The sequence below is a fragment of the Podarcis bocagei genome (assembly GCF_964188305.1).
Source record: "Podarcis bocagei genome assembly, chromosome: 13".
Taxonomy (NCBI): Eukaryota; Metazoa; Chordata; class Lepidosauria; order Squamata; family Lacertidae; genus Podarcis; species Podarcis bocagei.
The window spans coordinates 32,282,261-32,309,577 of record NC_138138.1 but is presented as its reverse complement, the minus strand read 5'-3'; the positions used below and the strand labels follow the sequence as shown (position 1 = coordinate 32,309,577).

The 27,317-nt window shown below is 40.2% G+C and overlaps 2 protein-coding genes across 2 annotated transcripts; one reads left to right on the top strand and one right to left on the bottom strand.

Moving 5' to 3' along the window:
- Positions 1–1,231: 1,231 nt before the first annotated feature.
- Positions 1,232–27,087, top strand: LOC308571763 (uncharacterized protein; the record flags this gene model as incomplete). Its single annotated transcript, XM_081167393.1, has 2 exons — positions 1,232–2,133; positions 26,127–27,087. 2 exons carry the CDS (start codon positions 1,232–1,234, stop codon positions 27,085–27,087), a joined length of 1,863 nt encoding a protein of 620 aa, XP_081023519.1.
- On the bottom strand, positions 10,604–11,536 carry LOC308570556 (olfactory receptor 14A16-like; the record flags this gene model as incomplete). The annotated part of the gene is made up of 1 exon (XM_081165464.1): positions 10,604–11,536. The coding sequence occupies one exon, from the start codon at positions 11,534–11,536 to the stop codon at positions 10,604–10,606; it is 933 nt and encodes a 310-aa protein (XP_081021590.1).
- Positions 27,088–27,317: the final 230 nt, after the last annotated feature.

Below are 27,317 nucleotides of genomic sequence, written 5' to 3'. Positions count from 1 at the left end.
GGCATGTGCCAGAAGAAGAAGAAATCATCTCAGATGTCTCAATGAATGTCTGACCAGTCATGGCCTATAGTAGTGAAATGAAAAACTTCACTTACCCAGGCTGAAACTGTTTTAAAAGGAATAGGTAAGTGGTTGGGGTGGTTTTTAGCTGTGAACTTAACAATACCTGTGGCAAGAAAACTGTAACTCCTTATTTCTTCGCATCATTCTTCATCACCACACCTACATCTTTCTGCATGTTACTCTTACACTCAGTGCTTTTCTTGGGGGGGGGGGAGATGCATGGGTACGCATACCTCTAAACATTTTGTGAATCTAAGTTTGGCTAATTCAGGGGCAGAATTTCAATATGAGTAGGAAAATGAGAGTACCCCAAACATATATTTTTTTTAATAGAAAAAAAGCACTGCTTACACTGCATTTTGACCTAAACAATTTCTCAGAACTGAGGTTGATGAATTGAAAGAAAAATAATACAAGCATGTTACATTAACTAGCATTCCTCTATCTGTGGAATGTATCAGAATCAGACTCGGAAGATAAGGTGGTAACACTCAAGTATCTTTGTACATTTAAGCTGGAAACATAACAAATCTAAGAATACTGCAAATTGTGATTCCACATACCCACCCATCTCCGGTAGGGAAGAAGTGGTCTCAGATTAAAATTAGTCTCCCAACAGTATATTGCTCACAGGGCATAGGCAGATTTCTGATGAACTATTTGTGGATATTAGCTGGCTGAAGAAATGTTTGCACCAGTTGTGTTTTTTTAAAAATCCAGATTAGACTAGGACTTCCACCCAGTCAATATATATTGTGTACATTGTGTGTCTTTAGTCTGTCCACCTTATCTGGCACCCTGCATAATTGGAGCCAGCAACTGATTGGTGAGCTCCTATGCACATATCAATGTATGCTTGTAACTTCCCTTTCTGATGCTTCACTGAATGCATAGATGCCAGGGGAAGGATTTTAGGGAGTATAGACTCACCACACCTTGCCTACATTTGCAAATGGTCTGTGTGGGGGCACAAGTGGACAGGGATTATCTGATGAGAAAACAGAGGGGACAACAATTATTGCTGATTATGCAAAGGAATATTTGGTGGACTTGATTTCTAGATCAAAGCAGCTCAGTTTAAATTAAATTGATGAATCAATAATTGTACACTAATAGTCCTTATCCTCTTGCTTGTACAGGTAACATGTGGATAAGTGCTGCGAACATAATGCACAATCTTACCTCCATGCCTGCATTTCTGCTGCTGGGATTCTCAGATATTCGAGAACTACAGATCTTGCACTTCTTTGTGTTCCTAGCCTTGTACTTGATGGCAATAATAGGGAATCTTCTAATTGTCATTGTCATTGTCCTTGATCACCACCTTCATACCCCTATGTATTTCTTTCTAATGAATTTGGCCATCATGGACCTTGGAACAGTTTCAGTTATGGTGCCCAAATCAATGGCTATTTCCCTTTACAACAACAGGTTAATTTCTTATTTTGGATGTGTTGCTCAGGTTTTCTTTTTACATTTATTTGGAATATCAGATTTTGCTCTCCTAACTATAATGGCACATGACCGTTACGTTGCTATTTGCAGACCACTGCAATATGAGACAATTATGCACAAAGGAGCCTGTATACGGATGGTAGCCATTGGGTGGATCACAGGCTTTCTTGCTGCCATGTTACATACTGGGAGCACCTTTGGCAATACCTTCTGTGGTAATTCTGTCAATCAGTTCTTCTGTGAAATCTCAAAATTACTGAAGATCTCTTGCTCCGACTTTTACTTAGTTGAAGTTCGGGTTCTTGTGATAGCCTTTATTATATCAGTAGGATGCTTCATTTTCATCATCATAACATACATGCAGATCTTTTCTACAGTGCTCAGAATACCTTCTTTAGATGGTCAGAAAAAAGCCCTCTCCACTTGCATTCCCCACCTCACTGTTGTCTCTTTGCTTATGTTCACTGGTGCCTTTGCCTACGCAAGGCCACCCACCGATTCTTCTTCTGATCTAGATATAGTTTTTGCTGTGATATATACCATAATTCCTCCCACATTAAATCCATTTATTTACAGTATGAGAAACAAAGAAATTAAGACTGCTTTGTGGAAACTGTTCTATAAAAATAGTGTTGTATACTGTTCTATATGTTAAAGTTTGGCAATGCCATTTTTAACCCAGCAACACAACTTTTGGTAGAGTATCTGCTTTCCATGCAGGAGGTTCCTGCCTTTACCCCTGGCAAGTCCTGGCTGGGGGATAATGATTCCACGTCTGAAGTCATAGAGGGTTACAGTGCTAACAATACTGAACTAAATGGACCCAGTGAAATAAGTGTAAACCAGTTTGTTCTGTTCCTGAATCTGTGATACAAATCATTCCATAATTCCTCCACCTCATTTTTCATATAATTGATCACGCATTTCACCATCTTCTCAAGACAGTGTATTTCACTTACAAGTGATACATGTATACGGCAATCGAATGTAACCATATTAACAAATATTCCATGTAAACATTTAGTTAGAAAAAGAAAGTTGAAGAACATAAAATGTATCATTTCCCCAAAATGTTCTGAACAGAACATCACCTTGTGGGGCATTTTGTTCTTGATCATTCTACAATACTATAAAATTTATTTTTGCATAAAAATGTCATCTGGCAATTTTCTTTCTTTTATTTTATAATATTGAATAGTAGAACCATCTAATTTGAACTTTTGTTGTCCAGTGGGTTGTGTTTGCGATAAATTATCCCTCTAAGAGCTGCATGCCAGAGCTGGGTCTCCACTCTTAGTCTATTATACTCATACTACACACCGGCGGACATGCAGCACACAAACCTACAGACATGTACACACACTGATCATAGAAAGAAAACAAGAACACAAGCAACACCCCCCCCCAATTGACCCAGGGAGACAGTTCCCTTCATGTGCAGATAGCAGTTGTGCAGAGCAAATTTTCACACATCACAGCGCAGGACTGCTTGGAGATTGGGGTGACAATATGATAAAATTTATACATTCAGAAATTACTAAGCAAAATATTAAATTATTATATGCTATTACGACAGAGATGTGCATAACATTATGCAGAACATTAACACAACAAATCTTTAGCATCTCCACTCTTTTCAGTTCACACAACCATCATTTCTAATGTATATGAACACCCTGAATGACAGGAACCAACTGGAAACTAAAAGAAAAATACAAGGAACAATTACTGACCACATACCTCATCATTCATAAATGGAGGCCATTCCACATGTACTATACTGTGAAGGCTTGAGATCAGTTTACTTGTGAGCTTGCTATACCCCATTTATGCCCATCTGACTGTTTTTGTCTGTGGAACTGGCAATGTTACAGGTGCCACATACCGGTAATTTAGGACTAAAAAAAGAAAAGAAACTGTTTTTAACTGTTTTTTATTAATAATTATATATTTCTTGTTAGCCATGTGGAGGCTTTATTACAATCAAGTGGTATATAAACTTTGTTAAATGAAACAAATAAACAGAGGTTATTCCTACAGCAACTGGGTCAGATAGGTCAGTCTGGGACTGACTATCCCAAAGTCACACAATATGTTTTATGACTGATTTTATCCATGGTCTCTCACATCCTACTCCACTTAATATTCCTCCATTTCCCCCCCCACATACTGGAAAGATAACATAGACGTGAGTAAACTGGGGGGATGGAAGTAATCTTTTCTGATAGGTCTGGAAATGTATTGCAGATAGAGGCACATGACGGCAAATAAATAAATAAAAAATAAAAAATGGAATGGTAGTTAGAATTCTCTTCAGTTAGAATTATTGCAGCCAGGTTTTGCACTAAAGGAGTCATATTGAAGGGCAGCCCCATGTATAATGCAATATAGCAATTCAGCCAGGATGTAACCAGGAAATGGATAGTTTGTGAAAGCCTATCTCTATCTAGAAATGGCTACAGTATTTGGATATAACTAAATAAATAGCCATAGAGTGATCATTTTTCATGTACTGAAGCACATGTTGTATCTGTTGTTGTTTGTTTGTTTCTACTACCAAAGTCGAAGCAGCAAAATTGCCTTGAGGATTCAGATCAGCTCTGCTGCGCTCTTGGGAGCAGGATCCCAAGATGCCTAAACAGAATTAACTAACACTCCCTCCCATGCCTGCTGGCACTAATAGCTGATGCTACATTTAGTGACTATTACCTTTAAATATGCTGTCTTTTTTAAAGGGAAAAAAATACTCGGTTACATGTTTGGGGGTAAGTGCCAAGGGAAGGTTGAAAGTGCTTGGTTGAGAAGGTACATGGGCTCTCGCATCTGAAGCATATCATACCCTATGAATTTTACACTTGAAGGTATTTCAATTGCTTGCCAACTTTTTCTAACTGGATTATAATTTTGTTCGATTAAATCCAGACTTGGTGATGCTATTAGTAGACCCATTGACTGCAGAGGTTCTGTTGCAAGTATATGACTAAATGTGAGTCCAACCCAATACGTTCGATTATAGTTGTATAATTGTGAGATCTGGTACGCCACATTGAAGGGGAAATTGTGACAAAAATGGAAGTGCACAAGCCAAGTTATAAAAGATGATATGCGACATACAAACAAGAGCAAGGCAAGATATAAAGGTATAATAGCTACATGACCAAACATACAACATATTTTAAGAAGCTGTCCTGTAAAACCCAGTTATGACCTAAGTTAAAGGTAGCATTAAACATAAAGGTCTTCACCGCTTGCCTAAGTGCCTGTGCACATGGGGTAAGGCACAAGTCAATAGGAAGGGAGGGTATGAGCTCATGATATAATAAGCCAAAAAATTAACAGTGAAATATTTGATTTTCCTATCCCTTATTTTTGCAGTCCCAAGCAGAAACCGACCTACCAAACCTTCAGGGAGCCTCTGTTCATACTGCGTGTTCTGTCTTCAATTTATGGAGGTTACCTAATTTGTGCAGGCCTGCCGCAAATTATCCCAAATTAAAAGCATGTGCATGTGTGCATAGTGATAACAAAGTCAGTTTATACGAGCTCCAATTCTAGTTCTTACCCGGGTGCTGCTGCAAGCCACTGCCAGACTCAGGAGCACATATATATAATGGGTATAATAGTAACCTGCCATTTATTTTGGCTAAAAGAAGTAGATTGATTTTGAGCACATAACTCTGAAATTATTTGATGATATGTGTTGTGCTCTTAACTCTTAATATTGTATAGGTCACATGCAAGGACATGTACTCAGATTGTTCTGAGTAAACAAAACTGCCTTGCAAGAAAGCTCACAATGCAAGTTGAAAATCAGTGTTGCTGGGAGCAATTGGGACAATCCTGGATAAAATGAGAAGCCAAAATGACTTCTGTAATTCCAGGAGTGTCCTGGGAAAATTGTGACACTTGAAGGCTATGCTAGCCTCCCCACACCATGCACAAATTTCAAATAGGTGCTGGGGGGGGGGGTTCAGTGACAATCCGAGGGGGAAAGCATAGAATGCATGGTGGATTTGACTGTTTAATTTGTTTAAATTAAACGGGTTAATAAATATTTATAAACAAACAATCCTATCTTCTTCTTTGTACAGGTAATGTGTGAACACGTTGTGTGAATAAAATGTCCAATCTTACCTCCATGTCTACATTTCTGCTGTTGGGATTCTCAGACATTCGAGAACTACAGATCTTGCACTTTTTTGTTTTCTTGTTGTTGTACTCGGTGGCAATAATGGGGAATTTTCTCATTATTGTAGTAGTTGTCTTCGATCACCACCTTCACACCCCCATGTACTTCTTTCTCATGAATTTGGCCATGATGGACCTTGGAACAATTTCTGTCATGGTACCCAAATCGATGGCTATTTCTCTTTTAAACAGCAGGTTCATGTCTTATTCTGGATGTGTTGCTCAAGTCTTTTTTTCATATTTATTTGGAACATCAGATCTTGCCCTCCTAACTATAATGGCACATGACCGCAATGTTGCTATTTGCAACCCACTCCAATATGAGTTAATTGTGAACAGAAGAGCCTGTATACGGATGGTAGCCCTTGTGTGGATTACCAGTCTTCTTAATGCCACCCTACATGTTGGTTGCACCTTTGCAAACATCTTCTGTTCTAATGCTGTCAATCAATTCTTCTGTGAAATCCCAAGGTTACTGAAGCTTTCCTGCACTGACTTTTACTTAGTTGAAGTTGGGTTTCTTGTGCTAGGATGGAGTATAGGGCTTGGTTGCTTCATTTTCATCATCATAACATACATTCAAATCTTTTCTACAGTGCGTAGAATCCCTTCTGTTCATGGTCAGAAAAAGGCCCTTTCCACTTGCCTGCCTCACCTCATGGTTGTCTCTGTGTTTATGTTCACTGGAGTATTTGCTTATGCAAAGCCACCCACAGATGCTGCTTCTAATGTGGACATAGCTTTTGCTGTGGTCTATACCATCATTCCTCCCACATTGAATCCATTCATCTACAGTATGAGAAACAAGGAAATAAAAACTGCTATGTGGAAACTCTTAGATTATGGGCATTCTAAAAATATATTTTGAGTTTTTAAAAATGGGATTGTATATTCAATGTGAATGTTTTGATATACAGTTTTTAAACTAGCACTAGAACCTTGGGGTGGACATTTGCTTTGCATGTAGGAAGTTCCTGCTGTAACCCCTGGCATCTGCAGGTGGAGGAATGAATGGTTCCATATCTGAAGCCATAGGGAGCCACTACCAATCAGTGTCAACAATACTGAGCTAAATGGACCAATGGGCTGATTCAGTGTAAAGTAACTTCCTGTGTTCCTCACTACAATGCAAATAGTCTTATAATTTATTCACCTTATTCTACATGCCATTCATTGCCATTTGTTCATCCTCTTCACCCTTCTCCCCCCAAAAATGTGTTTTACTTACTACTGATACAAGTATAGTACAATTAGATATACTGTAACTGTATCAGCAAATACTATTTCCAATGCCTTTAGTAAGAAAATGAAAGTTCAAAAGCATAAAATGTATGTCCCCAAAATAATTATCAATTTTATTATATTTTTGCTTGCCACTCCAATCTCTGAGTAGTGTGTGATTCCAGGGGTTCCAGGAATTTATCCAGGGTTAAACTCACAGTACCTAGGAACGTAACCCCCACTTAATGGATGTTGCCTATATAGAGCAATCAAATGTAACAAATATTCATTCTAATAACAAAAAGTGTTGAAAAATGTGTAATTTTCCCATCAGAATTTTCAGTTTTACTGTAGTGTAGACAGAATCATACATTTTGATTGTGATCATTCTAAATTATAAAACTTGTTTTTTGATAAAATAATATATGATGTTGCAATCTTCCTTCTCTTATTTTGATAATATTAATTGCTAGAAACATTTCCCTTGCCATATTCCATCTTCCCATCAGTCACCCTGGAGACTGCCTCTACCTCTGGAGTTGTTAGGATCCACCTCTGGCTCAGTCCATTGGGATTTCTTTCCACTAAATAGTGCCATTCACCGCTCTAAGAGATACCTCTGTCAAAAACCTAGCCACACTTGCAGTTACTTCCAGGCTAACATAATTAACAGGAAACTAAAATATTATCTTAAAGATATCAAAATAAAACATTACCAAAGGAAATCAAATGCAAAATGCACATTTAAAACAGCACAATTAGGAAGATAATAGTATCATAGATACCACGCTCTCTGTATCCAGTATCCAGTATCCAGTAACTAGTTGTAATTGCACACTCTAACCACGATGTGTATTCCCTGATGAACCAATTTATCATAGTTGATTCTTCCATGAAATAATCCATCATGGAATGTGGTATTCTGCCCCCACACCCCGTTCACACAAACTCTCACCTTCGCATTTTTCCAGCACTTTTATTACAGGTAATCCTAATGTCCAGTTTGCACATTATGGTCAAATATGCAAACATTATAAACTAACTAACTAAATAAATAAATCATACCCTCACAGCAAGCTCATGAAGTACATTAGACTGAGAGGCAGTGACTCAGTGAGTTTCATAAGCTGGGTGAAGGGGATAATCTTTTCCTATAGGTCTGGAAATTTATTGGGTTTCTTGTTAGCAGTCCTATGTAGCACTTTTAAGATTCACCAATTCAGTTTGCTAACCTGTACATACTTATCGCAGCTCATTGGCCACTCATTCATGACATTCTACAAGCCTCACTAGGTCCAATGAGCACCAATTGCCACCGACAGAGCCTGTTATATTAACAGCAGCGGCATTTACAGGGTATCCTGTTAAAGGGGTCTTGAGGGGGAAGTTTCTGTCCATATAGAGCCAGAAGTGGTTGGCCAGCGGGCCATAGAGCCTCCCCAATGTTTGGGTTTCCCCATCTCTGAACTGCCCTGAGATCTCTGAGTATAGAGCGGTATATAAAGGAGGAGGAGGAGGAGGAGGAGGAGGAGGTGTGTTTTGCTATGGACCCTAAGGATCCCTGGGGGCAGGGACTTTGTGGCTGGGCATGCAACTAGTCCTCCAACCTCAGCCATAGACACTGTTGGTTAATGGAGTCAAAGGCAAACGAGACTGAGACCAATTAATACAGCACCCAGGGTTTTGTTTGTTTGTTGCTAACATACTTTTGAATAAGATAAGGAAAAACAACACATTGATCTAATGTGTTGTATCTACTGTGGAAACCAGCTACAGATAGGACCTGCCTCTCTTTGATCCACACATAATATAGTTTTGAATATAACAGGCTCTGTCAGTGGCAGTTGGTGCTCACTGGACCTAGTGAGACTTGTAAAATGTCATGAACAAGTGGCCAAAGAGCTGTGATAAGTATGTACAGGTTAGCAAACTGAATTGGTGAATCTTAAAAGTGCTACATAGGACTGCTAACAAGAAACCCAATAAATTTCCAGACCTATAGGAAAAGATTATTCCCTTCACCCAGCTTATTCACTTCTACATCTTTTTTCCAAAAGATGTAAAAAGGTGTTAAGTGGACTACAACCTGAGAGACCAAGGTTAAACTCAACCATGAAACTCACTGAGTGGCTTTGGGCCAGTCACTGCCTCTCAGTCTAATGTACTTCATTAGCTTGCTGTGAGGGTATGATTTATTTATTTAGTTAGTTAGTTGATAATGTTTGCATATTTGACCATAATGTGCAAACTGGACTACCTGTATTAAAAGTGCTGGGAAAATGTGAAGGTGAGAGTGTGTGCGAATGGGAAGTGGGGGCAGAATACCACATTCCATGATGGATTATTTCATGGAAGAATCAACTATGATAAATTGGTTCATCAGGGAATGCACATTGTTGCATATGTGGTTAGAGTGTGCAATTACAACTAGTTACTGGATACTGGATACAGAGAGCGTGGTATCTATGATAATATTCTCTTCCTAATTGTGCTGTTTTAAATGTGCATTTTGCATTTTATTTTCTTTGGTAATGTTTTATTTTGAAATCTTTAAGATAATGTTTTAGTTTCCTGTTAATTATGTTAGCCTGGAAGTAACTGCAAGGGTAGCTGGGTTTTTGACAGCAGTATCTCTTAGAGCGCTGACTCCAGGGTGACTGATGGGAAGATGAAATATAGCAAGGGAAATGTTTCTAGCAATTAATATTATCAAAATAAGAGAAGGAAGATTGCAGCATCATATATTATTTTACCAAAAAATAAGTTTTATAATTTAGAATGATCACAATCAAAACGTCTGATTCTGTCTACACTACAGTAAAACTGAAAATCCTGATGGGAAAATTACACGTTTTAAACACTTTTTCTTTTTAGAATGAATTTTCGTTACCTTTGATTGTTCTATATAGACAACCCCCATTAAGTGGGGGTTACGTCTGAACACACCACGAGTTTAAGCAAAATAATGTGTATTTGAAACATCATTGAAAAAGCCTGTAAACACCTCTTTCCACCCCTTTCTGTGACATTTTTAGGTCACTTCTGGGTTCGGTGTGATGCACTTTTGTGAGGTTGAGCACAGATTGAAAATCTGTAAATGGCAGGTTGGCTGTATTTATGTCAGTTGTAAGTGAAATAAACAATTTTAAAAATAGGGTGAAATGACAATGAATGACATGGAGAATTTCGTGGGGAAACCGGGTGGGAGGGAAATATGTATCACAGAATTAGGAGCATGGTAAACTCTCTTCAGACAGGGCATCATTCTTTCCTCTATTTGGAGATGCCAGGGTTAAATTGAGAACTTTCTGCATCCATAGCAGATGATCCATCCCTGGAGATGTCAGGGATTATCAACATGCAAAGCAGATGTTCTACCAAGTTCAAGGTAAAAAATTGCAGAGCCAAATATTAACATACCGAAACTGCAATATTCTGAATGAGAATATTTGTCCATTTAGCTCTGAAATGCCTACAATGGCTTTCAGTGGCTCTCTAGGGCTTGAAAACAGGAAACAATTCCTTCCCATGCCATTTGAATTCAAAGGATTTATTTTATCAAAGGTTATAATTCTGGGTTTAAAAATTGCATATTAAAAAAAGTAATAAGAAATAAAAAAATTAAAAACATTGCATAGTAAAATGCTCACACATTGAAGGGTATAGAATTGCATTTTTAGAGAACTCTAAATTGAGTTTTAGAAGGCCCCAAATCTAAGAGTTTCCACAATGCAGTCTTGATTTCTTTGTTCCTTATGCTGTAGATGAATGGATTCAGTGTGGGGGGAATAATGGTATATATTCCAGCAAAAGCAATATCGAGATCAAAAGAAGCGTCATTTGGAGGCTTTGCATAAGCAAAGATCCCAGTGAATATAAGCACAGATACAACCGTGAGGTGAGGAAGGCAAGTGGAGAGGAGTTTTTTCTGACCCTGAACAGAAGGGATTCTGAGCACTGTGGAAAAGATCTGCATATATGTTATGATAATGAATATGAAACACCCTGTTCCTATACTAAAGGTTAGAACAAGAAGCCCAACCTCAACTAAGTAGAAGTCAGAGCAGGAGAGCTTCAATAATTTTGGGATTTCACAGAAGAACTGATTGACAGCATTAGAACAGAACGTGTTGGCAAAGGTGCTGCCAGCATGCAATATGGCAGCAAGAAGGCCTACAATCCACCCAATGGCTACCATCTGTATGCAGGCTCCTTTGTGCATAATTGTCTCATAGTGGAGTGGGTTGCAAATAGCAACATAGCGATCATGTGCCATGATAGTTAGCAGAGCAAAATCTGATGTTCCAAATAAATATAAAAAGAAAACTTGAGCAACGCATCCAAAATATGAAATATATCTGCTGTTTAAGAGGGAAATAGCCATTGATTTGGGTACCATGACGGAAATTGTTCCAACATCCAGCATAGCCAAATTCAGTAGAAAGAAGTACATGGGTGTGTGAAGGTGGTGATCAAGGACAATTGCAGCAACAATGAGGAGATTCCCTATGATTGCTGTCATGTATAATGCTAGGAACACAAAGAAGTGCAAGATCTGTAGTTCTCGAATGTCTGAGAATCCCAGCAGCAGAAAAGTAAGATTATGCATTTTGTTCATAGGGCTTATTAACATGCTACCTGTACAAGGAAGAAGATAAGGATTGTTAGGGTACAAATATTGATTAACCAGTTAGATTTAAGCACAGTGCCTTTTATCTAACAATCAAATCTAATGGTATTTTTTGCTTATTTGATTAATAGGCAAATGTTGTAATGGCCCTTTTGCCCCCTCAGTTTTAGAACCATAGAACAACAGAATTGTAAAGTTGGAAGGGACTCCAACCCCCTGCAATGCAAGTATCTTTTACCCAACATGGAGCTCAAACCCATGACCGAGTTTAAGAGTCTCAGGTCTACCAACAAAGCTATCCCAGCATGGATATTGTCCTGAGAGTATCTGTGTCCATTCATTTTATTTTTATTTTTATTTTTATTTTTATTATCATAATAATAATAATAATAATAATAATAATAATAATAATAATAATAATAATAATAATAATCATTATTATTATTTTCTATACCGCTTTATAGTTTAAAGAAAAAAAATCAGAGTGCTTTTCAGCACATTAAAACATCAAATAAAACAATCCAGAATAAAACATTTTTAAAGAAAGTCAAATACAGTGGTACCTCGGGTTACAGACGCTTCAGGTTACAGACTCCGCTAACCTAGAAATAGTACCTCGGGTTAAGAACTTTGCTTCAGGATAAGAACAGAAATCGCACGGTGGCACGTTGGCACGGTGGCAGCGGGAAGCCCCATTAGCTAATATGATGTCTCAGGTTAAGAACAGTTTCAAGTGAAGAACAGACCTCCGGAACGAATTAAATTCTTAATCCGAGGTACCACTGTATATACAGTCAAGGCAACATGATTAACAGGAAACTAAAATATTACCTTAAAACTTTCAAAATAAAACATTACAAAGGAAGTCAACTACAGAATACATATTTAACACAAACCAAGTTAACAAAAGCACAAACATTTCAAAAGAAAACATTGCTAAATGAAGTCAAATATAAAATGCACCTTTAAAACAACATAATTAACAAGAGAAAAAACCATTATCATAGGCATAGAACATATCTGCTGCTGTTGCTGCCAGTCTTGCCTCTACATCTTTTGCAAATGTGTGCAGAATGGCATGAGACTATTCCCTCCACTCTTCACTTACAGTTATGCATTCAATGGACCATCAGAAAGGGAAACCTATGTTCACACATTTATATGTGTGTAAGAGCTCACCACACAGTTGTTGGCCCCAGTCATGAAGGGTTCTGATTAAGGTGCACTGAATACATGCACAAAACTACATGCTTCTTTTCTGATGTTTGGGTGGACATGCAGATGTCAGGGAGAAGGATGGAAGGATGGAAGAAGTTACTCATTGTAGGGTTGTGGAACAGATGTAGTTTAAAAGGGAGCCCAAAGAAAAAAGTTTGAGAACCACTGCTTTAGTTCAATAGTCTAATGAAATAATGGATGGTCATGGTTAAATCATTAAAGGAGAACATTGGTTCAAGGGCAATTCTGCAGAGGGGGAGAATCTGCATTCTCCATGAAGCCTAACCTACCTTGCAGGCCTTTTCTTAGAATAAGGTGGAGTAATCCACCTCCCCCATTGTCCCCATTGGGATAGACGGAAAACAGTGCAACTGGGCAACCCTAGGTTTCTTTCTAAAACTTATGCAGCAGAGTGCAGCATAGGAAATGACAACACATCAGCCACCAGCCTCCATGATGCAGAGAGATGTTGCCTTCCTCAAACCCTCACTACAAACTGATTTGGATGCACTGGCTCCAGTTTCCCACCTCAGATACACCACATCATTTTTACAGCAATTTTCATTGGGGGGGGGGAGACATTTGTACCATTTTAGCTCAGACCTACGCAGGAGTAAGGGAACAGTAGTGCAGGAGGAGGAACAAAACAATTACTCACACCCTTGTTTGATGCATATCACAAGGTGTGCTTCCACATGGCAGTTTATTGTGGACTTGGTCTGGTCATGCTCAGAAAGTTCTCACGTCATCCACACAATTTTGTTACCATCAAAATTCCAGCCTACACCTTTTCTTTCTTTGACCTGGATTATCTGCATTGAGGTCGAAAAAATAACTCATCGTGCATCTGCTTTCCTTGTTGGTGTGGAAACTCCTAAGCACATTTTTGTTGTGAATGAATGGGCTGTTTCTCAGCTGGGTGGTAACTTTTCAGGGAGCAGCCTTTATTCCCACAACCCCACTTCAATTGACTCCTTTCATGGACAGTTTTCAAAAGATATGTAATGGTGGAAATCAATGCTTGGGGCTGCTTGCTCTGATCACAGAGCTGCTTTGTGCTATGTGATCTGCCCTGGACCTCCTAAGAGCTAGTCTACCGTTTCCTTGTGTAGTAAGATTCTGTCCTAACCTCAGTCATTCAGTGGGGGATAGGGTTGGGTTTCAGTGTGGTAGGGGATTTCATTTTGGTTGTTGCTGTTACAGGAATAATAAAATATTTATACCACCATTTATAACTTGGTTTATGCGCTGCCTTTTTAGCCACAGTTTCCCATTAAATGTGGTGTACCAGAATTAACAAATATGAAACATACTGGGTTGGATCCATATTTAGTCCTACTTGCAGGAGACCTGCTGAAATCAATGGGTCTGTTCCAAGTGTTACCAAGTCTGGACCCAGCCTAACAAAATGATGATCCAGTTAGAAAGAAACTATACATTTTTAAAAGTAGAGCGGTGTAGTGATGGCTTCATTGTTTCAAGTATGTATGTATGAGATCCCTTGAAAACTGATAGAAGACCAGAAGACAAACAAATTGGCAAACACCTTGAGATTGCATAAAAGTAATAGGAAACTACTGAACCCCCTTACATCATTTTGAAATACAGTACCTTTAATTGGGAAATTCAGTTTCCCCTCCAGCTGTTTTAAGGTAAAATGCAGTTCATATGTGAGAGTCCATGCATCTTCTTTCAATCTTCCTGTGGAACTTACCACTGAAGATGTATCTGTTTTCCCCATTTTAAAAAGATTGCGTATATGAGAATAATGGTCACTAAAGGTTACATCAGGTATTAGTGCCAGCAGACATGGCAGGGAGAGTTATTTTAAGCCTGTTTTGCCGTCTTGAGAGCTTACTCCCAAGAGTAAGCACAACTGATCACACTCCTCAGGTATATGTTGGTAGTCCTTTGGTAGCAGACACAAAGAAATAGCAGATACAACATGTGCGTCAATACATGAAAAATGATCACACATGTGGTGAAATCCAAGGCTATTTATTTTGCAATATTCAAATAGTGTAGCCATGTCTAGATAGATTTCCATAGCAATCCATGTTGAATTGTGGTATTGCATTATACATAGGGCTGCCCTTCAGAAGCCTCAGTTAGTGCAGAAACTGACTGCAGTATTTCTAACTGAAGTTGTATGATGGATAGTGACACCCCAACCTTTTTGGAGTCTTAATGCTTTGAACCCCTCCAGTGTAGGGGTTATACATATATACAAGTTGTAAAGGTAAAGGTAAAGGTACCCCTGCCCGAACGGGCCAGTCTTGACAGACTCTGGGGTTTGTGCACCCATCTCACTCTATAGGCCATGGGCCAGCGCTGTCCGGAGACACTTCCGGGTCACGTGGCCAGCGTGACAAAGCTGCATCTGGCGAGCCAGTGCAGCACACGGAACGCCGTTTACGTTCCCGCTGGTAAGCGGTCCCTATTTATCTACTTGCACCCGGGGGTGCTTTCGAACTGCTAGGTTGGCAGGCGCTGGGACTGAGCAGCGGGAGCGCACCCCGCCGCGGGGATTCGAACCGCCGACCTTTCGATCGGCAAGCCCTAGGCGCTGAGGCTTTTACCCACAGCGCCACCCGTGTCCCTATACAAGTTGTATATATGTGTAAATTAAGCATATATCATAAAGACATGACAGTCTCTGTTGTCCCTTATTCCAAAGGAAACACGAACCCTGGGTAAATTCCTGGAACCCCTGGAATCTCACACCACTCAGATATTGGAGTGGCAAGCAAAAATATAATAAAATTAATAATTATTTTGGGGACATACATTTTATGCTTTTGAACTTTCATTTTCTTACTAAAGGCATTGGAAATAGTATTTGCTGAAACAGTTATATCTAATTGTACTATACTGGTATCAGTAGTAAGTAAAACATTGTTTGGGGGGAGAAGGGTGAAGAGGATAAACAAATGGCAATGAATGGCATGGAGAATAAGGTGAATAAATCATAAGACTATTTGCATTGCAGAGTGAGCAACACAGGAAGTTACTTTACACTGAATCATCCCATTGGTCCATTTAGCTCAATATTGTTGACATTGATTGGTAGTGGCTCCCTATGGCTTGAGATATGGAACCATTCATTCCTCCACCTGCAGATGCCAGGGGTTACAGCAGGAACTTCCTACATGCAAAGCAAATGTCCACCCCAAGGTTCTAGTGCTATGTTAAAAACTGTATATCAAAACATTCACACTGTATATACAATTCCATGTTTAAAAACTCAAAATATATTTTTAGAGGAAAGCCCAAAATCTAAGAGTTTCCACAAAGCAGTCTTGATTTCTTTGTTTCTCATGCTATAGATGAATGGATTCAACATAGGAGGAATTACAGTATAGATCACAGCAAAAGCTATATCCAGATCAGAAGAAGCATTATTGGGAGGCCTTGCATAGGCAAAGAGTGCAGTGCCCATAAACAAAGAGACAACAGTGAGGTGGGGAAGGCAAGTGGAGAGGGCTTTTTTCTGACCATGTACTGAAGGAATTCTGCGCACTGTAGCAAATAGCTGCATGTATGTTATGATAATGAACATGAAGCATCCTAGTCCCAGGCAACACCCTAACACAATAACCCCTACTTCGACAAGGTAGATATTAGAGCAGGAGAGCTTCAGTAATGTTGGAACTTCACAGAAGAACTGATGGACGTCATTTGAACAGAAGGTGATTGCAAAAGTGCTACAAGCGTGTAACATGGCATAAAGAAGACTAGCAATCAACACAATGAGGGTCATCTGAATACAAGCTCCTTTGTGCATAATTGTCTCATACTGTAATGGGTTGCAGATGGCAACATAGCGATCATGTGCCATTACTGTTAGAATGGCAAAATCTGCTGCGACAAAGAACATATAGAAGAAAACCTGGGCCACACACCCAGAGTAAGAAATAGACCTGCTGTTCATGATGGAATTGGCTAATGATTTGGGCATCATGACAGAAGCAGAGCCCATGTCCATCATTGCCAAATTAGTTAGGAAAAAGTACATTGGTGTATGGAGGTGATGGTCTAGCACTATTGCAGCAATAATGAGAAGATTCCCAGCCATGGTGGTCAAGTACAATCCTAGGAACAGAAAGAAGTATAAGATCTGTAGTTCTCGTACATCTGAGAATTCCCACAGCAGAAACGTTGACACGGAAGTAAGATTGCTCATTTTTTCTTCAATATTTGCATTTTCTCTGTTGGAGGAAGAAGCTAAAAAGTGTTAATATTGATTAACAAGCTAATTTAAGCATGCTTCTGGAAATTTCATTATATGTTCCACATTTTGCTAATCAAGTAGTGGAAAAACAATTGAAATTAAAGATTATGCCAAAATAGCCAGTTTGTAAATTGAAGCTTCTATATCTGTTATTATCTAAAGTATCTCAAACACTTTCACTCCAAAATTTATATATAAACACATATTGTCTATTTTTGTTCAGTCTTCATGTTTAGAGGATTCTGCGGGAGGCAGTGGAAGACAGGAGTGCCTGGCGTGCTCTGGTCCATGGGGTCACGAAGAGTCGGACGCGACTAAATGACTAAACAGCAACAACAACAAGAAGTAATCTTACAGTAATATGAATCTATTTGGGGGCTTTTAAACTACTTCCTTTAGTTGCCTTACCCCACAAAAGAAGTTGCTATTAATGCCACTTTGAGAGCTGTCCCATTGCTTGTGGCCTAATTCAAACCCAGGTTTTTCAAAACTAAGTAATAGAGTATATATGTGTTTGTGAATAAGGCAGAATTCTAAGGCAACAGCCTATTTTGAATGTAGTCTGCTACAGATAAATAGTAAATTGAATGCATTATATTGACAAAAAATCTCCTAATGAATTTCACCTGCCAGTAGTGCTACTGTTTGTGCCAATATATGTCTCTAATACTTCAGTGGGTGATAATGATCTGGGGTGGATTGGTGTCCCCATGAAATGTAACACAAATCTAGTTCTGCCTGCATGAATTTTCATGTCATCACTCTCTTATTTTTATGACATGGAAAAGAAACCTGCTGCAAATTATCCAGTTACTGGGATCAAGGGTGCAGCCTTGATTGGGATCGTTCTTCCAGCACACAGACTGAATGGAGCTGAACACAGCCCAGTTCCATCATACACGCATAACAAATGGACCACACAGTTGAATGATACATTATATCTGCATCAGCTACATCTATTTGCCTTTGGAGCAATAATAAGGAATGTGTTTAGTATACCAGGTGGTCATTGTTCATTTTAAAGTTGAGCACTCTAATAAGGACTGGTATCAGCATACAAGAGTATATAAGACCCCTTTAAAATTGATAGATGAGAAGAAAATAAAATCCTGATAGACACATCTAGATTACATCAGAGTAGAAGGAAACTACCAAAGCACCTTAAATCGTTTTAAAATACCTTTGATGATAAGATTCAATTTTCTCTCCAGCTACTTTAGGGTACGATATGATAAAGATGTCAGAATCCATGCATCTTCTCAATCAAGCTCTTTTGGCCTTCTTGCAGCACTTGCCACAGGACATGTAACTGTTTTTCCCGCCTTTAAATAGACTGCATATGTGAGGATAATAGTCACTAAATTGGCAACAGTAGACAAGGGAGGGATCATTCTTTTAAGTCTTATTTGTCATCTTGGGATCTTACTCCCAAGAGTCCAGCACAGCTGATTTGAAAACATTGTTGAAAGTTACTGCTTCTACTTTCACAGTAGGGGAAAAAAAAGTATTTATATAGAAATTATACAGGAGGGGGCCCAAAATCAAACTTGTTTTACACCCCCTGGGAAAATTCTTAAACCTGAAAGAAAGCCCACAAGTCGATGCAAAATCTTAGTGCAAGGATCAGAGGAGAGCTAGAGTATAACATTTATCCAGTGAAGTGACAATGGCCACTTACCCTTCTTCCACGGTGAGTGGCAGTTGCGGCCCACCACGGTGCCTCCCTAAGTCCCTGGAGCCTCGCCATGTTGCCCTGACTTTTGGGTTCCTCCCCAGCCACCACAGAGCATCTTGCCAATCCATGGTGGCCGGGGGGGGGGTGGAGCTTTTGCAGGCTTCACTCAGGTCCACTCCCTGGACTTATAATCAGGCCAACGCAACTCACTGTAGCCCAGTCAGCCTTGTAGTTTTCCTATGGACCCTTCCTCCCAACCACACCCTGTCATGCCTCGGTTCCCCACCAGGGGCTGAGGGGGATACACGCCCAATGCCTATGCCAAGTTTTACCTACATATGAAATTAATAAAATTGTGGCCTTTTAATCCCATTACATTTGTCATGTCTATTCATTCTTCCCACCAGTCAGCTAGGCTCCCTGGGGGCATGGACCTGGGGGTACCCTGTAAATGCCGCTGCTGTTGGGGGGGTGTATCACCTGTCCACCCCTCTAGGTCAGAGGATAGACTAAAGGATTCCGCCAAAGGACTAACCTGCCAAAATTGTGACTAGTGCTACGGGGAAGGCAAAACCTGACAATCAGGGAAAATTCCTTCCCAGCCCCGAAAAACAGCAACCATTAAGGAATCATAGGAAAGCCCACTAAGCTGGATAGGAAAAGTTAGAAGAAAAGCAGAAAAACAATAGCAATGCTAAAGGGTGGGCATGGTGGGTGACATTACAAGGCTGACTGGGCTGCAGTGAGTTGCGTCGGCCTGATTATAAGTGCAGGGAGTAGACCTGAGTGAAGCCTGCAAAAGCTCCACCCCCCCAGGCCACCCTGGATTGGCAAGATGTTCCGCAGTAGCCGGGGAGGAACCCAACAGTCAGGGCAACATGGCGAGGCTCCAGGGGCTTAGGGAAGCACTGTGGTGGGCTGCAACCGCCACTCACCGTGGAAGAAGGGTAAGTGGCCATTGTCACTTCACTGGATAAATTCTATACTCTAGCTCTCCTCCGATCCTTGCATTAAAATTTTGCATGGACTTGTGGACTTCCTTTCAGATTCAATAGTTTTCCCAAGGGGTGTAAAACAAGATTGATTTTGTGTCCCACTCTTGTATAATTTCTACATAAATACTCCCCCCCCCCACTGTCAATGTAGAAGCAGTAACTTTCAACAATGTTTTCAGATCAGCTGTGCTGGACTCTTGGGAGTAAGATCCCAAGATGACAGATAAGACTTAAAAGAATGATCCTTCCCATGTCTACCATTGCTAATTTAGTGACTATTATCCTCACATATGCAGTCTATTTAAAGGCGGGAAAAACAGTTACATGTCCTGTGGCAAGTGCTGCAAGAAGGCCGAAAGAGCTTGGTTGAGAAGATGCATGGATTCTGACATCTTTATCATATCGTCCCCTAAAGTAGCTGGAAAGGAAATTGAATCTTATCATTAAAGGTATTTTAAAACAATTTAAGGTGATTTGGTAGTTTCCTTTTACTCTGATGTAATCTAGATGTGTCTATCAGCATTTTATTTTCTTCTCATCTTTCAATTTTAAAGGAGTCTTAAAGGTAAAGGTAAAGGGACCGCTGGCCATTAGGTCCAGTCGTGGCCGACTGCAGGGTTGCGGCGCTCTTCTCACTTTATTGGCTGAGGGAGCCGGCATACAGCTTCCGGGTCATGTGGCCTGTATGACTAAGCCGCTTCTGGCGAACCAGAGCAGCGCACGAAAACGCCGTTTACCTTCCCGTCGGAGCGGTACCTATTTATCTACTTGCACTTTGAAGTGCTTTCGAACTGCTAGGTTGGCAGGAGCAGGGACCGAGCAACGGGAGCTCACCCCACTGCAGGGATTCGAACCGCCGGCCTTCTGATTGGCAAGTAAACAGGAACGGTTTGGATTCTTAGATCACGGACTGCAGTTTCTTGAAGATGGACTTCTGGCAAGTGATGGGCTGCACCTCACAACGGTTGGGAGGAATGTTTTTGCCAAAAATCTCAGAAATCTCATCAGGAGGGCTTTAAACTGACTAATGTGGGGGAGGGAGACAGTGCTCCTGAAGGTAGGAGTCTATCAATTAATGAAGATGATCATCCAAATGTCATAGACCAAATGGAGCAAACAGCACGCGGACCTAGTGGTGGGAGGAAAAAATCCTTAAATAAGAGACACGGGGGGATGATTAATGGACTTCAATGTCTGTACACTAATGCACAAAGCATGGGAAATAAACAAGATGAGCTTGAGCTCTTGGTACAGCAAACTAAATATGACATAATAGGCATCACTGAAACCTGGTGGGATAAGTCCCACGATTGGAATGTAATAATGGGGGGATACAATCTATTTCAGAGAAACAGACCAGACAAGAAAGGAGGAGGAGTGGCGTTATATGTCAGGGATGTGTATACCTGTGAGGAGATCCAAGATTTAGAACCTCAAAGCCAATGTGAGAGCATTTGGGTCAAAATTAAGGGAGAGAAGAATAACAGAGACCTCATTGTGGGAGTTTACTATAGATCCCCAAGCCAAACGGAGGACATAGATGATGCCTTCCTGGAACAGATGGCCAAGCATGCAAAAGGAAGGGAGATAGTAGTAATGGGGGACTTCAATTACCCGGATATTTGTTGGACGTCAAACTCAGCCAAGAGCATAAGGTCAAACAGATTCCTCACTGGCCTTGCAGACAACTTCATTGTCCAGAAAGTGGGAGAAGCAACAAGAGGAACAGCCATTTTAGATCTGGTCCTAACCAATGTTGATGACCTGGTTAGTGGGGTAGAAGTGGAAGGATCATTAGGCGCGAGTGATCATGCTCTTCTGAAGTTTACTATACAGCGGAAAGGAGCAGCCAAGCATACTAGGACTCAATTTCTTGACTTTAAGAAAGCTGACTTCATAAAACTTAGGGAAGTGCTGGGTGAGATCCCATGGACAGCAATACTAAAAGGAAAGGGAGTTCATGATGGCTGGGAGTTTGTTAAGAGGGAGATAGTAAAAGCACAACGTCAGGCAATACCAATGAGACGGAAACATGGAAGGTGCCTAAAGAAGCCAGGGTGGCTATCTAAAGAACTTTTAACTGAATTAAGATTTAAAAAGGATGTGTACAAAAAATGGAAAAGGGGGGAAACCACCAAAGAGGAATTCAAACAAATAGCCAGCACGTGTAGACACAAAGTCAGAAAAGCTAAAGCACAGAATGAACTCAGGCTTGCTAGAGAGGTTAAAAGCAACAAAAAAAGGCTTTTATGGGTATGTTCGTAGCAAAAGGAAGAACAAAGAAACAGTGGGGTCACTCAGAGGAGAAGATGGTGAAATGCAAACAGGGGACACAGAAAGGGCTGAACTCCTCAATGCCTTCTTTGCCTCAGTCTTCTCCGATAAAGAAAACAATGCCCGACCTGAAGAATTTGGAGCAAATGATTCAGCAAAGGAAACACAGCCCAGAATAACTAAGGAGACAGTACAAGAATATTTGGCTAGTTTAGATGTATTCAAGTCTCCAGGGCCAGATGAACTGCATCCAAGAGTATTAAAAGAACTGGCAGATGTGATCTCAGAACCACTGGCAGTCATCTTCGAGAAATCCTGGAGAACAGGCGAAGTCCCGGCAGACTGGAGGAGGGCAAATGTTGTCCCTATTTACAAAAAGGGGAAAAGAGAGGACCCAAATAATTACCGCCCAGTCAGTCTGACATCAATAGCAGGGAAGATTCTGGAGCAGATCATTAAGCAAACAGTCTGTGAGCACCTAGAAAGGAATGCTGTGATCACCAATAGTCAGCATGGATTTCTGAAAAATAAGTCATGTCAGACTAACCTGATCTCATTTTTTGACAGAATTACAAGCCTGGTAGATGAAGGGAACTCAGTGGATATAGCCTACCTTGATTTCAGTAAGGCATTTGACAAGGTGCCCCATGATATTCTTGTAAAGAAGCTGGTAAAATGCGGTCTTGACTCTGCTACCACTCAGTGGATTTGTAACTGGCTGACTGACCGAACCCAAAGGGTGCTCATCAATGGTTCCTCTTCATCCTGGAGAAGAGTGACTAGTGGGGTGCCACAGGGTTCTGTCTTGGGCCCGGTCTTATTTAACATCTTTATCAACGACTTGGATGATGGACTCAAGGGCATCCTGATCAAATTTGCAGATGACACCAAACTGGGAGGGGTGGCTAACACCCCAGAGGACAGGATCACACTTCAAAACGACCTTGACAGATTAGAGAACTGGGCAAAAACAAACAAAATGAATTTTAACAGGGAGAAATGTAAAGTATTGCACTTGGGCCAAAAAAATGAGAGGCACAAATACAAGATGGGTGACACCTGGCTTGAGAGCAGTACATGTGAAAAGGATCTAGGAGTCTTGGTTGACCACAAACTTGACATGAGCCAACAGTGTGACGCGGCAGCTAAAAAAGCCAATGCAATTCTAGGCTGCATCAATAGGAGTATAGCATCTAGATCAAGGGAAGTAATAGTGCCACTGTATTCTGCTCTGGTCAGACCACACCTGGAGTACTGTGTCCAGTTCTGGGCACCACAATTCAAGAAGGACACTGACAAACTGGAACGTGTCCAGAGGAGGGCAACCAAAATGGTCAAAGGCCTGGAAACGATGCCTTATGAGGAACGGCTAAGGGAGCTGGGCATGTTTAGCCTGGAGAAGAGGAGGTTAAGGGGTGATATGATAGCCATGTTCAAATATATAAAAGGATGTCACATAGAGGAGGGAGAAAGGTTGTTTTCTGCTGCTCCAGAGAAGCGGACACGGAGCAATGGATCCAAACTACAAGAAAGAAGATTCCACCTAAACATTAGGAAGAACTTCCTGACAGTAAGAGCTGTTCGACAGTGGAATTTGCTGCCAAGGAGTGTGGTGGAGTCTCCTACTTTGGAGGTCTTTAAGCAGAGGCTTGACAACCATATGTCAGGAGTGCTCTGATGGTGTTTCCTGCTTGGCAGGGGGTTGGACTCGATGGCCCTTGTGGTCTCTTCCAACTCTATGATTCTATGATTCTATGATTCTATTCTATGATTCTAAGTCCTAGGCTCTGTAGTTTAACCCACAGTGCCACCCGCATCCCAAAGGGGTCTTACATACTCTTGAATGCTGATACCAGTCCTTATTAGAGTGCTCAACTTTAAAATGAACAATGACCACCTGGTATATTAAACAAATTCCTAATGAATGTTCCAAAGGCAAATAGATGTAGCTGATGTAGATATATTGCATCATTCAACTGTGTGGTCCGTTTGTGATGCGTGTATGATGGAACTGGGCTGTGTTCTGTTCCAAACAGTCTGTGTGCTAGATCCCGATCAAGGCCACAGCTTTTCCCCCAGTAACTGCATAATTTGCAGCAGGCCCCCCCCCATGTCAGAAAAACAAAAGTGATGACATTAAAATTCATGCTGACAGAACTAGATGTGTGTTATATTTCATGGGGACACAAATATACCCCAGATCATTATCACCCACTGAAGTATTAGAGACATATATTGGCACAAACAGTACCACTACCAACCTGTGAAATTCATCAGAAGATTTTATGTCAGGGGTCAGCAGACTTTATCAGCACGGTGGCGGTCCACTCTTCCTCAGACCTTGTGGGGGGGCGGACTATATTTTGAAAATAAATATAACAATGAATGAATTCCTATGCCCCACATATAAACCAGAGATGCATTTTAATTAAAAGGACACATTCTACTCATGTAAAAACACGCTGATTCTCGGACTGTCCGTGGGCCGGATTTAGAAGGTGATTCGGCCGGATACGCCCCCAGGCCTTAGTTTACCTACCCATGTTTTATGGCAATATAATACATTCAATTTAATATTTATCTGTAGCAGACTACATTCAAAATAGGCTGTTTCCTTAGAATCCTGTCTTATTCCCAAACACATGTATACTCTGTTACTTACCATATTTTTTGCTCTATAAGACTCACTTTTCCCCTCCTGAAAATTAAGGGGAAATGTGTGTGCATCTTATGGAGCGAATGCAGGCTGCACAGCTATCCCAGAAGCCAGAACAGCAAGAGAGATCGCTGCTTTCACTGTGCAGCGATCTCTCTTGCTGTTCTGGCTTCTGAGATTCAGAATATATTTTTTCTTGTTTTCCTCCTCCAAAAACTAGGTGCATCTTGTGGTCTGGTGCGTCTTATAGAGTGAAAAATACGGTAGTTCTGAAAAACCAGGAGCACCTATAACTGAGGATAGCAGTAGTAGATAGGTAGCCGTGTTGGTCTGCCATAGTCAAAATAAAAAAAATTCCTTCCAGTAGCACCTTAAAGACCAACTAAGTTAGTTCTTGGTATGAGCTTTCGTGTGCATGCACACTTAGCAGTATGTAATAGTTTCCAATTTCAATACCTGACAATATATTATATATATATATATATATATATATATATATATATATATATATATATATATGAGAATGAAAGATTAGGTAGTGGACTAGTCATGTAGATGTAGACAGTATTTTGCAAGATAGAAATATAGAAGAACCCTAATTCAGTGGTATACAAAGTGCTTTGTATGCAAGATCTCCCCATTTGACAGAAGGTTTCAGGTTTGGGAGCTGCCTGTCTTCTTCAAGTGATATTTAAATGCCATATAAAACATATGTTTAACATCATGATTATCTCTTCAAAGATTACTACAGTGGTACCTCAGGTTACATATGCCTCAGGTTACATACGCTTCTGGTTACAGACTCTGCTAACCCTGAAATATTACCTCAGGTTAAGAACTTTGCTTCAGGATGAGAACAGAAATCGTGCAGCAGCGGTGCAGGAGCAGCAGGAGGCCCCATTAGCTAAAGTGCTGCTTCAGGTTAAGAACAGTTTCAGGTTAAGAACGGACCTCCAGAACGAATTAAGTTCTTAACCTGAGATACCACTGTATAGCAGATGAGGGTTTGAATTAGGCCACAAGAGATGGGACAGCTCTACAAGTGACATTAATAGCAGCTTCCTTTGTGGGGCAAAGCAACTAAAGGAAGTAGTTAAAAAACCCCCAGATAGCTTCATGTTACTGCAAGATTACTTAGAGTCCCCCAAACATGCAGACTGAGCAGAAATAGAAAATATTAGTTAATATATAACGTTTGGAGTGAAATCAGTGTTTGAGATACTTTAGATACTTTATATAATAACAGATATGCAAGCTTCAATTTACAAATGGGCTATTTTGGCATAATCTTTAATCTCAATTGTTTTTACACTACTTGATTAGCAAAAGAATGGGGAATATATAATTAAATTTCAGGAAGCATTTTTTTTTAAAAAAATGTTCTATATTCTGATTTTAATCTGTTGGGATCAGCCCAGAGTAGCTGGGGAAACCTAGCCCGATGGATGGGGTATAATAAATAAATGATACAAATAGCTCATTAATCATTATTAACACATTTTAGCTTCTTCCTCCAACAGAGAGAATGCAAATACTGAAGAAAAAATGAGCAATCTTACTTCCATGTCAACGTTTCTGCTGTGGGAATTCTCAGATGTACGAGAACTACAGATCTTATACTTCTTTCTGTTCCTAGGATTGTACTTGACCACCATGGCTGGGAATCTTCTCATTATTGCTGCAATAGTGCTAGACCATCACCTCCATACACCAATGTACTTTTTCCTAACTAATTTGGCAATGATGGACATGGGCTCTGCTTCTGTCATGATGCCCAAATCATTAGCCAATTCCATCATGAACAGCAGGTCTATTTCTTACTCTGGGTGTGTGGCCCAGGTTTTCTTCTATATGTTCTTTGTCGCAGCAGATTTTGCCATTCTAACAGTAATGGCACATGATCGCTATGTTGCCATCTGCAACCCATTACAGTATGAGACAATTATGCACAAAGGAGCTTGTATTCAGATGACCCTCATTGTGTTGATTGCTAGTCTTCTTCATGCCATGTTACATACTTGTAGCACTTTTGCAATCACCTTCTGTTCAAATGACGTCCATCAGTTCTTCTGTGAAGTTCCAGCATTACTGAAGCTCTCCTGCTCTAATATCTACCTTGTCGAAGTAGGGGTTATTGTGTTAGGGTGTTGCCTGGGACTAGGATGCTTCATGTTCATTATCATAACATACATACAGCTATTTGCTACAGTGCGCAGAATTCCTTCAGTACATGGTCAGAAAAAAGCCCTCTCCACTTGCCTTCCCCACCTCACTGTTGTCTCTTTGTTTATGGGCACTGCACTCTTTGCATATGCAAGGCCTCCCACTAATGCTTCTTCTGATCTGGATATAGCTTTTGCTGTGATCTATACTGTAATTCCTCCTATGTTGAATCCATTCATCTATAGCATGAGAAACAAAGAAATCAAGACTGCTTTGTGGAAACTCTTAGATTTTGGGCATTCCTCTAAAAATAGATAAATATATATATATTTCTATAAAACGACATCTGCAATTCTTCCTGTGAATGGTTGGCCTTGCAATGCCATTGTTCTTTGACCCTCTCACCTTATTATTCATGGAATTCATCCATTTGTTTTTCATCGCCCACTTTTAAAATTGTATCTTTCATCTGCAACTGTTTCAATGATCAGATCTAATTCACCACGTGTCTTCTTAGACGTAATACCTAAAGGAGAGACATTAAGAGT